Source organism: Salvelinus alpinus, chromosome 9, assembly GCF_045679555.1.
Source record: "Salvelinus alpinus chromosome 9, SLU_Salpinus.1, whole genome shotgun sequence".
NCBI classification, from domain to species: domain Eukaryota; kingdom Metazoa; phylum Chordata; class Actinopteri; order Salmoniformes; family Salmonidae; genus Salvelinus; species Salvelinus alpinus.
This window is the reverse complement of record NC_092094.1, coordinates 86,543,641-86,559,345: the sequence shown is the minus strand read 5'-3', so window position 1 is coordinate 86,559,345 and position 15,705 is coordinate 86,543,641. Positions and strand designations below refer to the sequence as shown.

Genomic DNA, 15,705 nt, shown 5'->3' with positions numbered 1-15,705 from the left:
TTCGTAAGGGATTCAGCAAGCAGTGGAAAAATGTTTCAGTTGAATTCAATGCTTTTTGTTTCACACTTTTTACATTTTCATTAACATGGCCCCCAGCCAAACAGGCACAGTAAAACACGCTTGGCTCCATCTGAGTAAATGTAGCATTTATAGATAGGATACACTGAGGGGGTACATGCTAAGGTCACACGCTGTAACATTTGGGAGTAATATGATCAGTTTTCATAAGTGCAGCTCTGGGAGACAGCTGTGGAGTTGATGTCATTGACTGACTGACTTCATGTGGTGGAGCTGAGACACGGCTTAGTGCATCAGTGAAACATAATAGATCATTTGTAATGCATATCCACTTTGTGAGGTGGACATTGATGAATTTATGGAATGTATCAAGTTCCTTTCCAACTACTACCATTCCTCAGAATACCAAACATTATGACCAATTATAGAAGTTCAACCAAAGCAGAGCAGGGTGTCAGATAGATAGATTACACATGCAACTACTGCACTAAATCACTTCATGCTAGTAGAGTCATTCACAAGTTTCAAATATTTTCAAATATACCAGCCCTGAGCTTGTCAGTTCTAACGTTGCCTACCTTCTAAAGCTGCACATTCTGAAGTATCCACTATACAATTCTGATAGTGACGTCAAACACATTCCATCAATTAAGTGAATGTGTTACTCAGTACTTAGAAAATATGTCTTATGGGGTACATTTCATAAATAAATATAAAATATATGTTCTATTGTCATACACCAGGGGTTCCCTAACTTTTTTGCCCACAACCCCATTTTGATATTTAACAAAAATGTCCGACCCCACCATGTAAAGAAAGTGATGTAATCAACGGCCATTATTTACTTTTTTAATTGGGGCTATGACAGTCTATTGTAAATCAATCCGACAGTACTTTTGACTGTATTTCAATCTGAAGATAGTATGTTTTGAAGTGACTGAAATGCATCAGAAAGGTATTGCGAAGTTGTGAAGACCATCAGGCAATAACATTTTGATATTCTTTTCCCCACAGTCTGATTTAGTGCCTGGTCTACTGAGTCCTGCACGGCTTGTGGGCATTGTAGAGGGAAACAGAAGACACCTGCTACTGGGGGAAAAAATTATGAATCAATGTTGTTTCCAAGTAATTTCAACCCCCAAAATCAATGTGATGGCATTGAATCAACATGGAAAACTAATTGGATTAGCAAAAAGTCATCAACGTAAGGGGATTTCGTCTTTTTTTCACACAACTTTTAACCTAAATCCAATGACATGGTGAATTTTTTTGTTGATTTCACTTTGAATTCACGTTAGTTGACAACTCAACCAAATGTAAATCAAAAGTAAACGTTGAACTGAAGTCTGTGCCCAGTGGGATACGTGTTCCTAAGTGATGGGGTCATAATATTTTGTAGCTTAAACAGTTCAAAAGATAGAGCAACATTTGTAGGAAGAAAACAGACACCGCTCTGTTTATTATAACCACATCTAGCAGCTACCGGAGGTTACTGATGTAACCCCGCTTCTACGAACCAAGCACAAGTTTTCTCTCACGACCTCATTTTCAAATCAGGCGACCCCAAGTTTGGGAAACACTGCCATACATCTTGTACAGAGCCTGAACCCAGTGTAGCCTCCAGTAAAATTCGTCCAAATCCAGTTTGGCGCACACTCTGCGTTTGAATGGGGCAGGTAAAGGGACCAGATGTGGCTTCTAACCCCCCACTCCAGGCACCCTCCGACTTTCCCCAAACCCCCCAAAGCTGTCTATGGTTCTCTGGGCACAAAACTTCCATTGTCTGCCACCTCCAGCACCAGGCCCAGTCATGATGTCATGACTATATGAAGGGCTTAAACTGGCCAACTATAATAACCCATTCCCTTTAAAAAACAGCCTCCATTGGAAGATATATTTTTCTGCTGCTCACTTGGACTCTCCACATTCCTTCCAGTTCCTGAACTTCCCAATCCAAACAGAACACGGTCCCACGCTGCCCGGATTTTCTTTTCACATTTTTTTTGTTCCTGAATCTCTTTCCTCTCTATTTTCTGGAGGTCCTTAGGAACAATGGTACCCTTTATGAGTCTGGGCCTAAACTACTATCCTAGGCTGCTATTGTCTTTACACAATGTTGGCTCACTAGACCTGCAGACTGGGGGAAGACAGGACATCTCAGTGCTGCTACATAGTTGTTATTGTTGGAATAGTGGAAAAATACAATTACCAGTAAAAGGAGAGGACTTGCAGGCCTCCCTGTCAACCCTTTTTGTGTCCTCTCTCTCTCCTTGAGAGGGGCCCTATCCTCCCTCATCAAAGAGTAACTAAGAACAGCAATCCACTCGGATTCTGCAGGACACAACTTTCAAGCAATAAAACATGTAGACTACTTTGTATTCCAATTGCATTACCAGAATGGAATATAACTTCTGATAAACACATCACATTTGTACATTTAGAGATGGAAGGGAAAGGCAAACACCCACGCACCCAGACACATTCAGTTACAGACAAAATGTTGGGAAGACAGGCAAAGTAAGCGGCTAACAACAACCAAAGAATCCATTGAAACTGTCTCTCTAGCCTACTGTACCACTGGGTCTGGTGCCCTCCCTTCTTTCTCTCCTCTTCATTCACAAATCCAGCCAAAGGTAGTAGGTCACTCTCACTCCCCTGGCCTTGAGCTTCAACTGAATCTCAGGAAAATGCCCCATCATTCTGTGTGTCACAATGAGTTTCAGATGTAGTTAGGGACATTCTAATGTCCAGAGAAAGTAATGAGTAGTGGCCTTACATCATCACTACATCATCAAACAACCACCATATGTTATCAGCCACACATAATGCAGTATATCTGGACAGTCAACAAAGTCTGTACTATCACTTCCACTACAGCACTTCTACTATCACTACCACTGTACTATAGAGATTTAAAGTATCCATGTAGAAATGAAGGCTACCATGATCCTCTATCTGTTTACATGGTCTGTGCTGTGTCAACACTGTTACAATATAAAAAACGGATCAGTGTAGATCGTGTATCTGTCTGTCTGTCAGTGTGGCAGTCATGTCCCTATCTATTCCAGTCCACCAGCAGGAGGGGTGAGGGTGGGGGGGAGTTTAGGAGGGTCGGGTGGGAGTCAGTTGTCAGGAGACCACCCCAAACAGGGCACAAACAGCCAGCTGGGGGGATTGAGGAGGCGCCATGTTGCACTGGCTGACCAGATTCTTGGGATAGCTCAGGGGAGGACAGGCTGCCCACTGGCCGATTGGGAGAAGGATTGCTTCTACAGCCGCAGCTGGATGGAGAAACACCCTTATATCACCAGGACCACCCCCTTTTCTTTCTCTCACTATTTTCTCTCTTTCTTCCTTCCACATCTTCCATTTCTTTCTTATACCCCTATCCCATTGTTTCTCCCCTACTCGCCCTCTCCTTCTCTTCCCTGCCCTTCTTTCTTTCTGTCCTGATTAAAAAGTGAGTTGTGCACTACGGGCCTTGAGCTTCAAAGCCAGCCAGGATATTGAACAGCACTCTTTCTGAGCTCCAGTAAAAATAATCACTCAAATGATGGATGCTGTTTGCAGAGCTACGCTGGAAGCTAGCCAGTATTACACCTCCCATTTACAACACTTCAAATAAATCATCTCTGACAAGTCTACCAGCCTTCCCCACCAGGCATTGAACTATATACAAAAAACTATTAAAATGTCTAACAACTAGGTACATCAAGAGGTACAAACATTTCACCATTGATTGGAAATGTTCCGCTCACAATAATTATGGACCATTCTACCGTTTTTAGGCTGTCAGTTCTCCCAATGTATGACTTCCGTCCTGTAAATGTTTTAAAATGAGGCTCCCCTAATCTCCGTAGCCAAAAAAGCCTCTGACTGCACTGCACGCCTGATAGGACTATTATAAAAACAAACAAACTGGTGATGTGTGCCAGTCCCTGGCTGGAATGATGGATTAGAGAAGGACAAGGAGAGAGAGAGAGTAGAGCGAGGGAGAGGTATCTGTGGTCTTACAAAATAGAGATGTGGAATGACTGCTGAGAGACTAGTGTTGGGTTGTCACGCATTCACCACAAACAGTGGGAAAGAAAAACAGAACCAACTCCACCAGGCTTAAGAGCGAAGCCAAACAGTTTGTGGTGGAGATCAGAGAGGGTGAAAATAATGGTGTTCAGTTTAATAAAATACACATGAGAAAACAGTATCCCTCAAGAAAAAAAAATGCCTTTGAACTTTTAAAGGTAAGAGACATCTCTGTCCTGTGTGGGAGTAGATAATAATACAAGCAGGCATGTTGAACTTATCTTATAAACCTCCCCCTGTTTCAGCACTACTGAAAGCCTAAATACTTTTCATTTCATCAAACTGCAGACGCCAAGCTAAATAAATCAGTTTTAAGTTGCAAACACTACTACAGTATGTAAGCAGCAGGGTTGGAGAGTAATCTGATTACAAAAACCTTTAACTGTAATCAGTTACAATACCAGCAAAAAATATTGTAATCGGGTTACAGATACTTTTTAAAAACTAGAGGATTACTTCTTGGATTACTTTTAAATTCAGAAAGGATGTTTGCAAAAAAATACACTATGACACCTTTCTGTTTTCTCAATGACATTTAATTCAGCATTGAAAATAAGTTTGTTTGTTCTACCTGAGCGAGTCTGACCACAAATCAGAAACAACTATGATAACACACCAAATGCGTTTGATGGATCCTTCTTGTTTTCTTCGAATGCCTCTTCAGGGAAAAGTAATCCAAAAGTAACGGAAAGTAACCAGATTACGTTACTGAGTTTGGGTAATGACTGATTACAATTTTGGATAAGTAGGCTAACTAGTAACTGTAATGGATTACATTTAGAAAGTATCCTACCCAACCCTGGTAAGGCGAGAGGGAGAGATGCTATCTATCATTTGGATACATTGACTTGATTTATACAAATGGTGCTGTACTCTGCAATCATATGGATTGTTTTGAATTTAGCATGAACCACTGTAAATCATGTGGGCAACCTGAAACTTTGCACATTCGATAAATGTCTGCCAAAAGTAGTGCTCTTATTTTACATGTACAGTAAAATAATGTAAGTACAGTACAGTCATACACAATCATGAAACCATGACTTTCATGAAATACAGCTCTAGTGTGAATTTTGACATTCCTCCTCTTGGTATGTGTCTATAAATCTATTTTTATTGTCCAACAGATAAAACATTTTTTGGGGGGAAGGTGTACTTTTACCCCTTTTTCTCCCCAATTTTGTCATATCCAATTGGTAGTTACAGTCTTATCTCATTGCTGCAACTCTCCAAATGACTCGGGAGAGGTGAAGGTTGAGAGCCATGCGTCCTCCGAAACACGATCCTGCCAAGCCACACTGCTTCTTGACACACTGCTCGCTTAACCCGGAAGCCAGCCACACCAATGTGTCGGAGGAAACACCGTCCAGCTGGCAACCGAAGTCAGCTTGCAGGCGCTAGAACGCGATGGGACAAGTTAATCCCGGCCGGCCAAACACTCCCCTAACCTGGACGACGCTGGGCCAATTGAGCCGCCTCATGGGTCTCCCAATCATGGCTGGCTGTGACACAGCCTAGGATCGAACCCGGGTCTGTAGTAATGCCTTAGACCGCTGCGCTTCTCGGGAGACAATCAACAGATCTACCCTCTCTCTGACCTCTCAGTCAACTTAATCTTTAACGTGAGCCAAAATAACTTTGTTAGAATAACACTTCCCCAGATCCGCATCTCGACCCTATGATACTACACTACACAACGGACACCATTCTCTTTACTTTCTGTTGTCCTGGTCTGATCTATGTGATTAGGGTTCTATCCCAAAACAAGGCCAGTTTGAAAAGCCATCACCTTAGTCGCTGTTGTAGCCAGCTACCACTCGGTACTGCCCTATAGAGTAATTGTACACTGGTCACTTTAATAATGTTTAAATACTGTTTTACGCATTCTAGTGATGGCTCATCCTACAGTATATAACTACTGCTGTAAACACCTTTTCTATTCATATACTGTCCATACTGTCTTTACACACCATTATATGTATATATATTTATATACCGTTCTCTGACATTGCTCATTCTGATATTTCTTCATTTCTTAATTTTTGAATTTTTCGTGATTATTGTGTTTTTTCTTAGTTCTTTTGCTTGGTATTATTACACTTTTCAAAGCACCAGCGATAACATCTGAAAATCTGTGTACGCGACTAATACAATTTGATTTGATCACAAGACCAGGAAGCAGCTCCTCCAGTCGGCCCCTGCCATCCACCCCCCTCCCCTGCAGGAGGTTCTGGACCTAATTAGGCATCTTAAACTAAACAGTGCTATCACACTCCAGTCCTCTCATTCATCACGCTCTACTCTAGCACAGAGTAAACTGTACTGTACAGTTGCTTGACTTGACTGAGAGTTACAAGTATGTCTCTTGCACATGAGACCATCATGTCCTCTTATAAGCTTTATGAAGTTTAATAGGTTAATGTTAAGGGGAATATGTTTCTTGTTGGACAATTCCAAGTTAAGGAGCCCCTGCTTTGACAAACCACAGCTTAGCCTGGGGAGAGGGAAGAAGTTAAGATCCGCTTGAGTCACAGAGGATGATGTAGTATGAAACAATATCCCATTCTCTCTGTTGACTTTGGGCTTAAGTGGTGAATGATATAACAGATATAGAAGAGGAAGGTATCAACTACAATCCCCCTTCCCAAATCCCCTTATTTCAAAGCCATGACTCCATGGTGCATGGCGTTGTCTTTTAACATCTGTAAATCTACAAGATCTTGACCTGAAGGAAAAGTTAATTGACTGACTTTGAAACACTTCCTTCGAAAGATGATGGCACGGTCTGAGTCATATGCATGGTTTCTGGGTAGCGTCATATTAAAAGTGATTTCACTATGAATGGTATTACTTGGCAAACTACATTTCGTCAGCCGGTGATTGTCAAGCAAATAACTGTCGGTCTCATGGTAATTGACAGTGATAAACACATTTAGCATCTGCTGGCTTCCACACATAGCCTACAAGCTACTGATGCTGACCTTTGGATCATCTACATTTTAAAAAGTCTAATAAATCCATGTAATATAGCCTACACCTTCACAACAAATCCATTATTTATTTTAGACAGGTCTAAAGAAGCATGATATGAAGAAACTGTAGTCTATTTCAGAAGAACAGAATAGCATACTCTGAGTTGTCCTTATGTTAGGTCCTGATGTGGCTATGATAAATGGCTGTGGGCTACACTAGTTAATTTAGCAGACAAGATTTTCTTCGAATTCCGTGGCATTATTTTATATTATGAAGAATACAATTTAACAAATATTTTCTCAAAACGATTTGAGGGAGTGCGCACATGCGGCTATTCTGTGTTGAAAGGTTAACAAAGATATAGGTATTCCTATATGCTTAATTTAGAGTTGTTAATGTAACTTTAGTTTTTCTACAAACGTTGGGCTATATGTTTTCATTTTTAATACATTGTAAGGCTGCATCATGCGACTCTAATGATGATTTGAAAAAAGTTGCTTGAAAGACATGAGCTCTGCTTTGTTTTTTGCGCAGGCTGTACACACTACATCAGTCACTCATTCACAATTTGACAAGCACTTGATAATCTCTAGAATTTCATGGCGGCATTCCCTTGTGACCGTAATGCACCCTAAAAAAATCCATGCCTTTTGCGACCAGTGGCCATTGTGCCCTTCTCCCTGAGTGCTGCGTGCTTCATCACGTGATCGGGTCTTTCTCACAGGCTACAAGTGAAGACAGACACATCGGGGATGCAACTGCGCGAGTCCTTATCCAATTCCGATATGCATATTGAAGATATTGGAAGAACTGTCCATATTTACTTTTCGTCAGCCAACAAGATGAGTACACCTAACGAACAGCAAAAGCACTAGCCTATGTCAATCTACTATCCCCCATAGTACAAAGGTTGACCTATTTTATTCTGTGCGAGAAATAAATATCGCAAACATAGTCTGGGACAGTTGTGGGATGCGATAGATCTCAAATTAATACAACCACTAGCATCAAAAAAAGTTTTTACGCAATATGGCTGACGCAACAGATCAGAATGTTTAGCTTAAAATGTTGATAAACTATTAGACTATTTCTTAACATTATAAGCGCAGCAATGCACACATGGTAGTAGGCTATAAGTGCAAATGTTCCATTAGCGGAAAACACCATTATCAAAAGTGACTGCAAACGCAATTATGCATGTAATGCTTTTATTATAAAGGTGCATTTTTAGGTGAAAATTATCTTCCTCAAACTTGAAACTCACGTGCTGCTTATGTATACCAGTTAGACTCTACACCCCTTGTAAAGTGGATTAATGTGCTGAATTTAAAAAAGTTATTTGGCCACTTTAGTTGTGATATAAATCTTATTTAAACATATAGGCCTGTGGGCTAGGCGACATCAGGTGTGCCACTATGATTCGAAAAAGTCGCAAAAGAAGGCATTGTTTCTTATGCTGGGCATCATTCACAAGGGACAATATATAATTCACAAGTGATAAAATAATATTGTCACCCATCAGAATATTCTTGATTTAATCTGTTCTTTACATATACTAAATAATATATGTGTGGAATTTGTTTTGATTTAGAATGAACCATTATCATGCACCTGTATCGAAACAGGGGCATCAGAAAAAATACATGTCATCTATGCACTTAAATAGCGAATGGAGAATGCTTTTACCCGCGGTTAATTTTCATGCCAGCCAGGCAGGCTCTACTCCCGTTGTAAATATAAGCAATGTGCTTAATATTAGGAAAGTTGAGAAATAAATATAGTAGGCCTAGCCTTGTCTCACACAATTCCATAGCCTATTGAAATGTTCCGCAACATGAGCTCATGGGCTCTCATTAAGTGTTTGATTAGATTTTCCAACACATTTGCATTAATGTCAGAGTGATTAGAGGGACAATAGAGTGCTGAGTACCAGGCAGTTTGGTAGCCTAATAATGGCCAGCAGCAACATCAGAGCTTAGAGAAACCTAATTACCGTGACTAAACGGTCACGTGGAATTTGACTACCTTGACTCATGACTGCCGGTGTGGCGGTCACCGCAACAGCCCTAACCGCAAGACACCTTTCTACTTACCAATGACAATGAGGGTATAGTTGATGCTGACGCTGCCAAAGCCGTTGGTGGCTTTGCAGATGTATGTTCCAGCATCCTCAACCTCCACTTCCTTGATCTTCAGGCCCAGGCGGAGGATGCGGAAGCGGGTCCAGCCGCTGTGGATGTTGCGGCCGTCTTTGGTCCACATGATGAGGGGTGGCGGGTCTCCTTCAACAGGGCATGGCAGCTTGATGGAACTCCCCAGGTGCACTGACTGTCTATGGGCCACCCTCTCAGCCACCCGCGGAGGTCCTGGAGCAACACACAAACAATCGATGAGTTTAACTTTTGGCCTACATTTTATTTAAACATTAAATACAAAGACTAGATTGATATACAGTACTTTACTTTAAGACATGAAGGTCCGTCAATACGGAAAATTTCAAGAACTTTGAAAGTTTCTTCAAGTGCAGTCACAAAAACCATCAAGCGCTATGATGAAACTGGCTCTCATGAGGACCGCCACAGGAAAGGAAGACCCAGAGTTACCTCTGTTGCAGACGGTAAGTTCATTAGAGTTAACTGCACCTCAGATTGCAGCCAAAATAAATGCTTCACAGAGTTCAAGAAACAGACACATCTCAACATCAACTGTTCAGAGGAGACGGCGTGAATCAGGCCTTTATGGTCGAATTGCTGCCAAGAAACCACTACTGGAGGACACCAATAAGAAGAAGAGACTTGCTTGGGCCATGAAACACAAGCAATGGACATTAGACCGGTGGAAATCTGTCCCTTGGTCTGATGAGTCCAAATTTGCTATTTTTGGTTCCAACTGCCGTGTCTTTGTGAGAGTCAGAGTAGGTGAACGGATGATCTACGCATGTGTGGTTCCCCCAGTGAAGCATGGAGGAGGAGGTGTGATGGTGTAGGCGTGCTTTGCTGGTGACACAGTCAGTGATTTATTTAGAATTCAAGGCACATTTAACCAGCATGGCTACCACAGCATTCTGCAGCGATACACCATCCCATCTGGTTTGCACTTAGTGGGACTATCATTTGTTTTTCAACAGGACAATGACACAAAACACACCTCCTGGCTGTGTAAGGGCTATTTGACCAAGGAGACTGATGGAGTGCTGCATCAGATGACCTGGCCTCCACAATCACCCGACCTCAACCCAATTGAGATGGTTTGGGATGAGTTGGACTGAAGAGTGAAAGAAAAGCAGCCAACAAGTGCTCAGCATACGTGGGAACTACTTCAAAACTGTTGGGAAAGCATTCCAGGCTGGTTGAGAGAATGACAAGAGTGTGCCAAGCTGTCATCAAGGCAAAGGGTGGCTACTTTGAAGAATCTAAAATCTAAAATGTATTTGGATTTGTTTAACACTTTTTTGGTTACTCCATGATTCCATAAAAAAAAGAAAAACCCTTGAACGAGTATGTGTGTCCAAACTTTTGACTGGTACTCTACATCCATAAACGACATATTACACTCAGTCATATTTCATTTGAAATGAATTGAAAACAATTTATATCTGAATTGGGCTGAATTGAATGAAGCAACATCTCTTGGATGCTTTTAGGGAAGATGTGGGGGCTCACTCATTACCTCCTTCCTTCATCTGATTACCCCGAGATGAAACCAGATTGTAATAATTGGACTAGCCTTGTCCTCCATTGTAGACAGAGAGAGTTGAAGGCTCTGCCTGTGTGTAGCGTGTGGGAGATCAAAGCATGTGGACCATAACTTGTGAGTGGTATCATCACACTTATATCCCTCTAGTGGTGTGGGGGCTGTACTTTGGCAAAGTGGGTGGTGTTATATCCTGCCTGTTTGGCCCTGTCCGGAGGTATCATCGGATGGGGCCACAGTGTCTCCTGACCCCTCCTGTCTCAGCCTCCAGTATTTATGCTGCAGTAGTTTATGTGTCGGGGGCTAGGGTCAGTCTGTTATATCTGGAGTATTTCTCCTGTCTTATCCGGTGTCCTGTGTTAATTTAAGTATACTCTCTCTAATCCTCTCTTTCTTTCTTTCTTTCTTTCTCTCTCTCTCTCTCTGAGGACCTGAGCCCTAGGACCATGCCTCAGGACTACTTGGCATGATGACTCCTTGCTGTCCCCAGTCCACCTGGCCGTGCTGCTGCTCCAGTTTCAACTGTTCTGCCTGCGGCTATGGAACCCTGACCTGTTCGCCGGACGTGCTACCTGTCCCAGACCTGCTGTTTTCAACTCTCTAGAGACAGCAGGAGCGGTAGAGATACTCTCAATGATCAGAAGAGGACTGGCCACCCCTCATAGCCTGGTTCCTCTCTAGGTTTCTTCCTTGGTTTTGGCCTTTCTAGGGAGTTTTTCCTAGCCACCATGCTTCTACACCTGCATTGCTTGCTGTTTGGGGTTTTAGGCTGGGTTTCTGTACAGCACTTTGATATATCAGCTGATGTAAGAAGGGGTATATAAATGAATTTGATTTGACTTAGATACTAGCTAGGTGGTGCATAAAGTGGACAGACAAACGGTGAGTGTACTGTAACCTTCCACTGCACTCTGACCGCTCCATGAGAGAAGGTGAACCCTATGCTGTGTTAAATCTTCCTAACTAACTTTAAGCATCAGCTGTCAGAGCAGCTTACCGATCACCGCACCTGTACACAGCCCATCTGTAAATAGCCCACCCAACTACCGCATCCCCATATTGTTATTTTATTTGCTCTTTTGCACCCCAGTATCTCTACTTGCAAATCATCATCTGCACATCTATCACTCCAGTGTTAATGCTAAATTGTAATTATTTCGCCACTATGGCCTATTTATTGCCTTACCTCCCTAATCTTACTACATTTGCACACACTGTATATAGATTATTCCCATGTGTAACTCTGTGTTGTTGTTTTTGTCGCACTGCTTTGCTTTATCTTGGCCAGATCGTAGTTGTAAATGAGAACTTGTTCTCAACTGGCCTACCTGGTTAAATAAAGGTGAAATATATATATTTTTAAATAAATATACTTCTGTCCTTAAAATCAATATCTAACACACAGACATTCTCCCAGATACACACACAAGGAGTGCACAGGCTCTGCCATCCTCTCTGATCTTCCTGTTCTGAAGCATGCACAGGAAATTGTAAGTGCCACTGTTTAGGTCTGCAAGGAGGACGTGAGGGGACTTGTCAGCCGGCCCATATCTCACTCCTCTGCTAACAGAAGAGCAGAACAGAGGGGCTCAGTGTTCAGTCCTCCTCAGCAGACTATCTACTCACAACCACAGAGAGAGAGGTCACAACACATGGTGGAAATACCCACTGCCCTGCCTGAGTCCCACAGCTTCACTAACTCATAGAGCTAATGGGTGTTAATCTAACGCAATCAACTGCTTCTCAATGTGCAATTACTACAGAGAAGCTATATTGTACCACATATTAAATAGAACAACTAACTAATTTCTGAGGTCTGTATCAAACTGTTAAAATGCACTACTTCAACATTAACAGAACAAAGCCTTAAGGGTCAAGTTTTTCTAACCCTACATTCTCTTTCTTCTATAACATGAGTTAAAATACAAATTATCTTTTGAGAAATTGTATTTTCAAAAAGGGCATTGTATGCAAGAGGAAGCACAAAGCAAAGTATTTCTTTAGTGTTGTTAGAGTACTCCAGAACACTTCTTTGCAACAACATAAAACCAAGCTCTTCAGTTTTTGGCTTGGCCGCCACGCCAGGTGTGTGGAATGTGCAACAAATTATTTCCTCCCTCCGTCTCTCCCCTTAAAAAGCCTTTTGATGTGCTTTGAAAAATACAACATGAAGAAGTGCTGAAAGTCAAGGCCACCGTCTGAATAACAGGAATACTCCTCCTCCGTCTCAAGGAGAGGTTCTCTTAACCTTGTAACTGAAATGAAGCCTCAGATAACATGCTTAGAGAGGCCCTCACTATGAAGTTAATACTCAATAGGTCCATTACAGTGATATCAGTTTGTAACTCTCTTACACACTTAGATTCAGTTTGTTCTTTTACATGTTCTATGACACATAATTTACTTCGATCTACCCTGAGGAAGACAAGTAACAAAACACTGATTCACTGATAGACAAGGAGAGTCACACAAATGTAAAATATAACAATATACAAACAATACAACAAAACAATTATGTGTGTGTGTGTTTTTGTCCCCTCGTTCCATGAGATGTTGTTTAATCCGTTTTTTAAAGGTAATTTTGCTGTTTGCTTGAGTAGTTGGAAGGGAGTTCCATGTGATCACGGCTCTGTGTAATACTGTGAGTTTCCTTGAATTTATTTTGGACCTGGGAACTTTGAAGAGATCCCAGATGGCATGACGTGTGGGGTATGTATGGGTGTCTGAGCTGAATGTTATTTGATTTTGCATAAACAAAACAATTTTCTCTCAAACACCATGAGCCATTGACAGAAATTCAACATTGATGAGATTCAATATTTTGACTCTAGCAAGACATTGTTCAGAAACACATCCAAAATCAGCTTTACTCTCACCAATCCTACCTTTAACCATTTGAAAGTATTAAACCACTCTTGTTCTGGATCAGTGAGCGAGAGGCATTTCTCCTCCTCACTACTGCTTGTCTGTTTCCTTAGTGAAGCATACCAGTCTCCAGACAGGGGCAGGCATCAGTCTTCACTAACTATGTTCAGTATCAGTGTTCAGTGGAAGCTGTGGTTCAAGGGAAACATCATCTTACTATAAATCTCTTAAAACCTCAGGGAAACTTTTATATTACAAAAAAACAGTGGGATAGCATGTTACACATATTTAATCTATCCAAGCCAGCCAAAACAGGAGAGGAGAAAGGAAGGTGGATATGAATTTAAATAAATAAATGAAAGCAAGAAACCGAACCCAGGACCAGTGGCTTTACTTGAGACTTTAGAGGTTGAGTATAGGGGAAAGGTGAGGCAGTCATCATGGCGTGGGGAGTGTGTGAAAGGCCAGAGCTTCTGTTCTGAGACCACTGCTGCGCCAGGCTGGGCTATACATTTCACAAGCACAGATAAAAATCATTCAGAGAAAGGGACACCCTGGCGACTCAAGAATAGATGCCAGGTAACAGAGAGAAAGAGGGGGGGGGGGGGGGGGCAGCGATAGGGTGAAAGGGGAGGGCAGGGAGAGAGAGGGTTCTCTGACCGCAGTGGGTAAAGAATGCTGTCTTTTCTTATCAACCCCAGACGCCCTGCCCACCAATTTCACCTTGTCTGGTAATCAATACCTTTTATTTTACCCTTTCGCCTTTCCAATCAATAGATAAGAGAAGGGTAAGACTACACCCGGGGGGGCAATAAGGCTTTCTTCGGCACCATCTGATGTGGGCTGAATAGCCACAGGTACAGTGATGGGAATGGCAGGATAGTAAGAGCTATTAGGTGACATGAGACTATGTAGAGAAAGAGAGAGAGGGAGAGAGAGAGAGAGAGAGAGAGAGAGAGAGAGAGAGAGAGAGAGAGAGAGAGAGAGAGAGAGAGAGAGAGAGAGAGAGAGAGAGAGAGAGAGAGAGAGAGAGAAAGGGAGGCAGTGACTGAGATGGGTGGAAAAATAATGAGATGCTCCTGCCAATCTATGTTATCAATGTTAATGAATTGAAATACAACTGCTGCCACTTCAAAGCTGAGAGGAAGCTGGGTCTGACAGTGATGAAGTTCTGCCTCCACTTCCCCTCCTATGGCCCCATGCAGAATAACGGGCTCCTGCAGGCTCCATCAAACAAACAGGAAGAAAGGCAGAAATGAGTCCAGCGTCATAAAGCTTCTGGAAACATCTCTATCACACGGAATACTTCTAACAGGCCCTACTGTGGAGCCTTTGAACTCTGAGCTGCTATATTTCATTAGGCTTGAAGGCCTTCTACCAGCCGCAGCTGCTGCTGAGGGGAGAAGTGTGTGTATGTATGCTGGGGTCCATGCTGCAATCACCACAGGACCACTGGACCAAGGACATTATCACATATCCGCTATACTCTGCCATCCTGTCTGAGTGACTGTAGCTGTGCATGAGAACCATGTATCAATAACAATTACTGGTGCTATATAGCTTTTAACAGGTTCATTTGAAAAAGCATGCATTGAGTGCCCGGAACAAATGGAAATGTTAACCCCTTTGGACATAGCCATATATGTTGTACTGAATATCAATACTATAACAGAGAGCACATTTGTTTATGAAGCATTGCTTTACTGCTCATCTGAGTATGAGTAAAGGTCTGGTTTGTCGCAGGGAGAGCACAGTGAGTGCCATTCACTACGCCACGCAGCTTTATCTCACTCCATTAGCCCACGGCATGGTGCACACACAGGAGCAGAGAGTGCCATTCACTACGCCACGCAGCTTTATCTCACTCCATTAGCCCACGGCATGGTGCACACACAGGAGCAGAGAGTGCCATTCATAACGCCACACAGCTTTATCTCACTCCATTAGCCCACGGCATGGTGCACACACAGGAGCAGAGAGTGTGCTTAGGGGTACTTATCAGAGGAGAGGGAAGGAGGGAGAGAGAGAGGGAGGGAGGGGGAGAAGGGCAAGAGAGGGGTAAAGTTAGGAAGA

General features: G+C 42.4%; 1 protein-coding gene across 3 annotated transcripts in view; it reads right to left on the bottom strand.

The window, feature by feature from the left end:
• Nucleotides 1–15,705, bottom strand: part of LOC139530902 (fibroblast growth factor receptor-like 1) — a 60,189-nt gene that overhangs the window by 16,594 nt on the left and 27,890 nt on the right. For all 3 annotated transcript variants that reach the window (XM_071327692.1, XM_071327693.1, XM_071327691.1), the window contains one exon: nucleotides 9,168–9,440. In XM_071327692.1, the coding sequence (XP_071183793.1) occupies nucleotides 9,168–9,440 (273 nt within the window). The remainder of the gene's footprint in view (nucleotides 1–9,167; nucleotides 9,441–15,705) is intronic.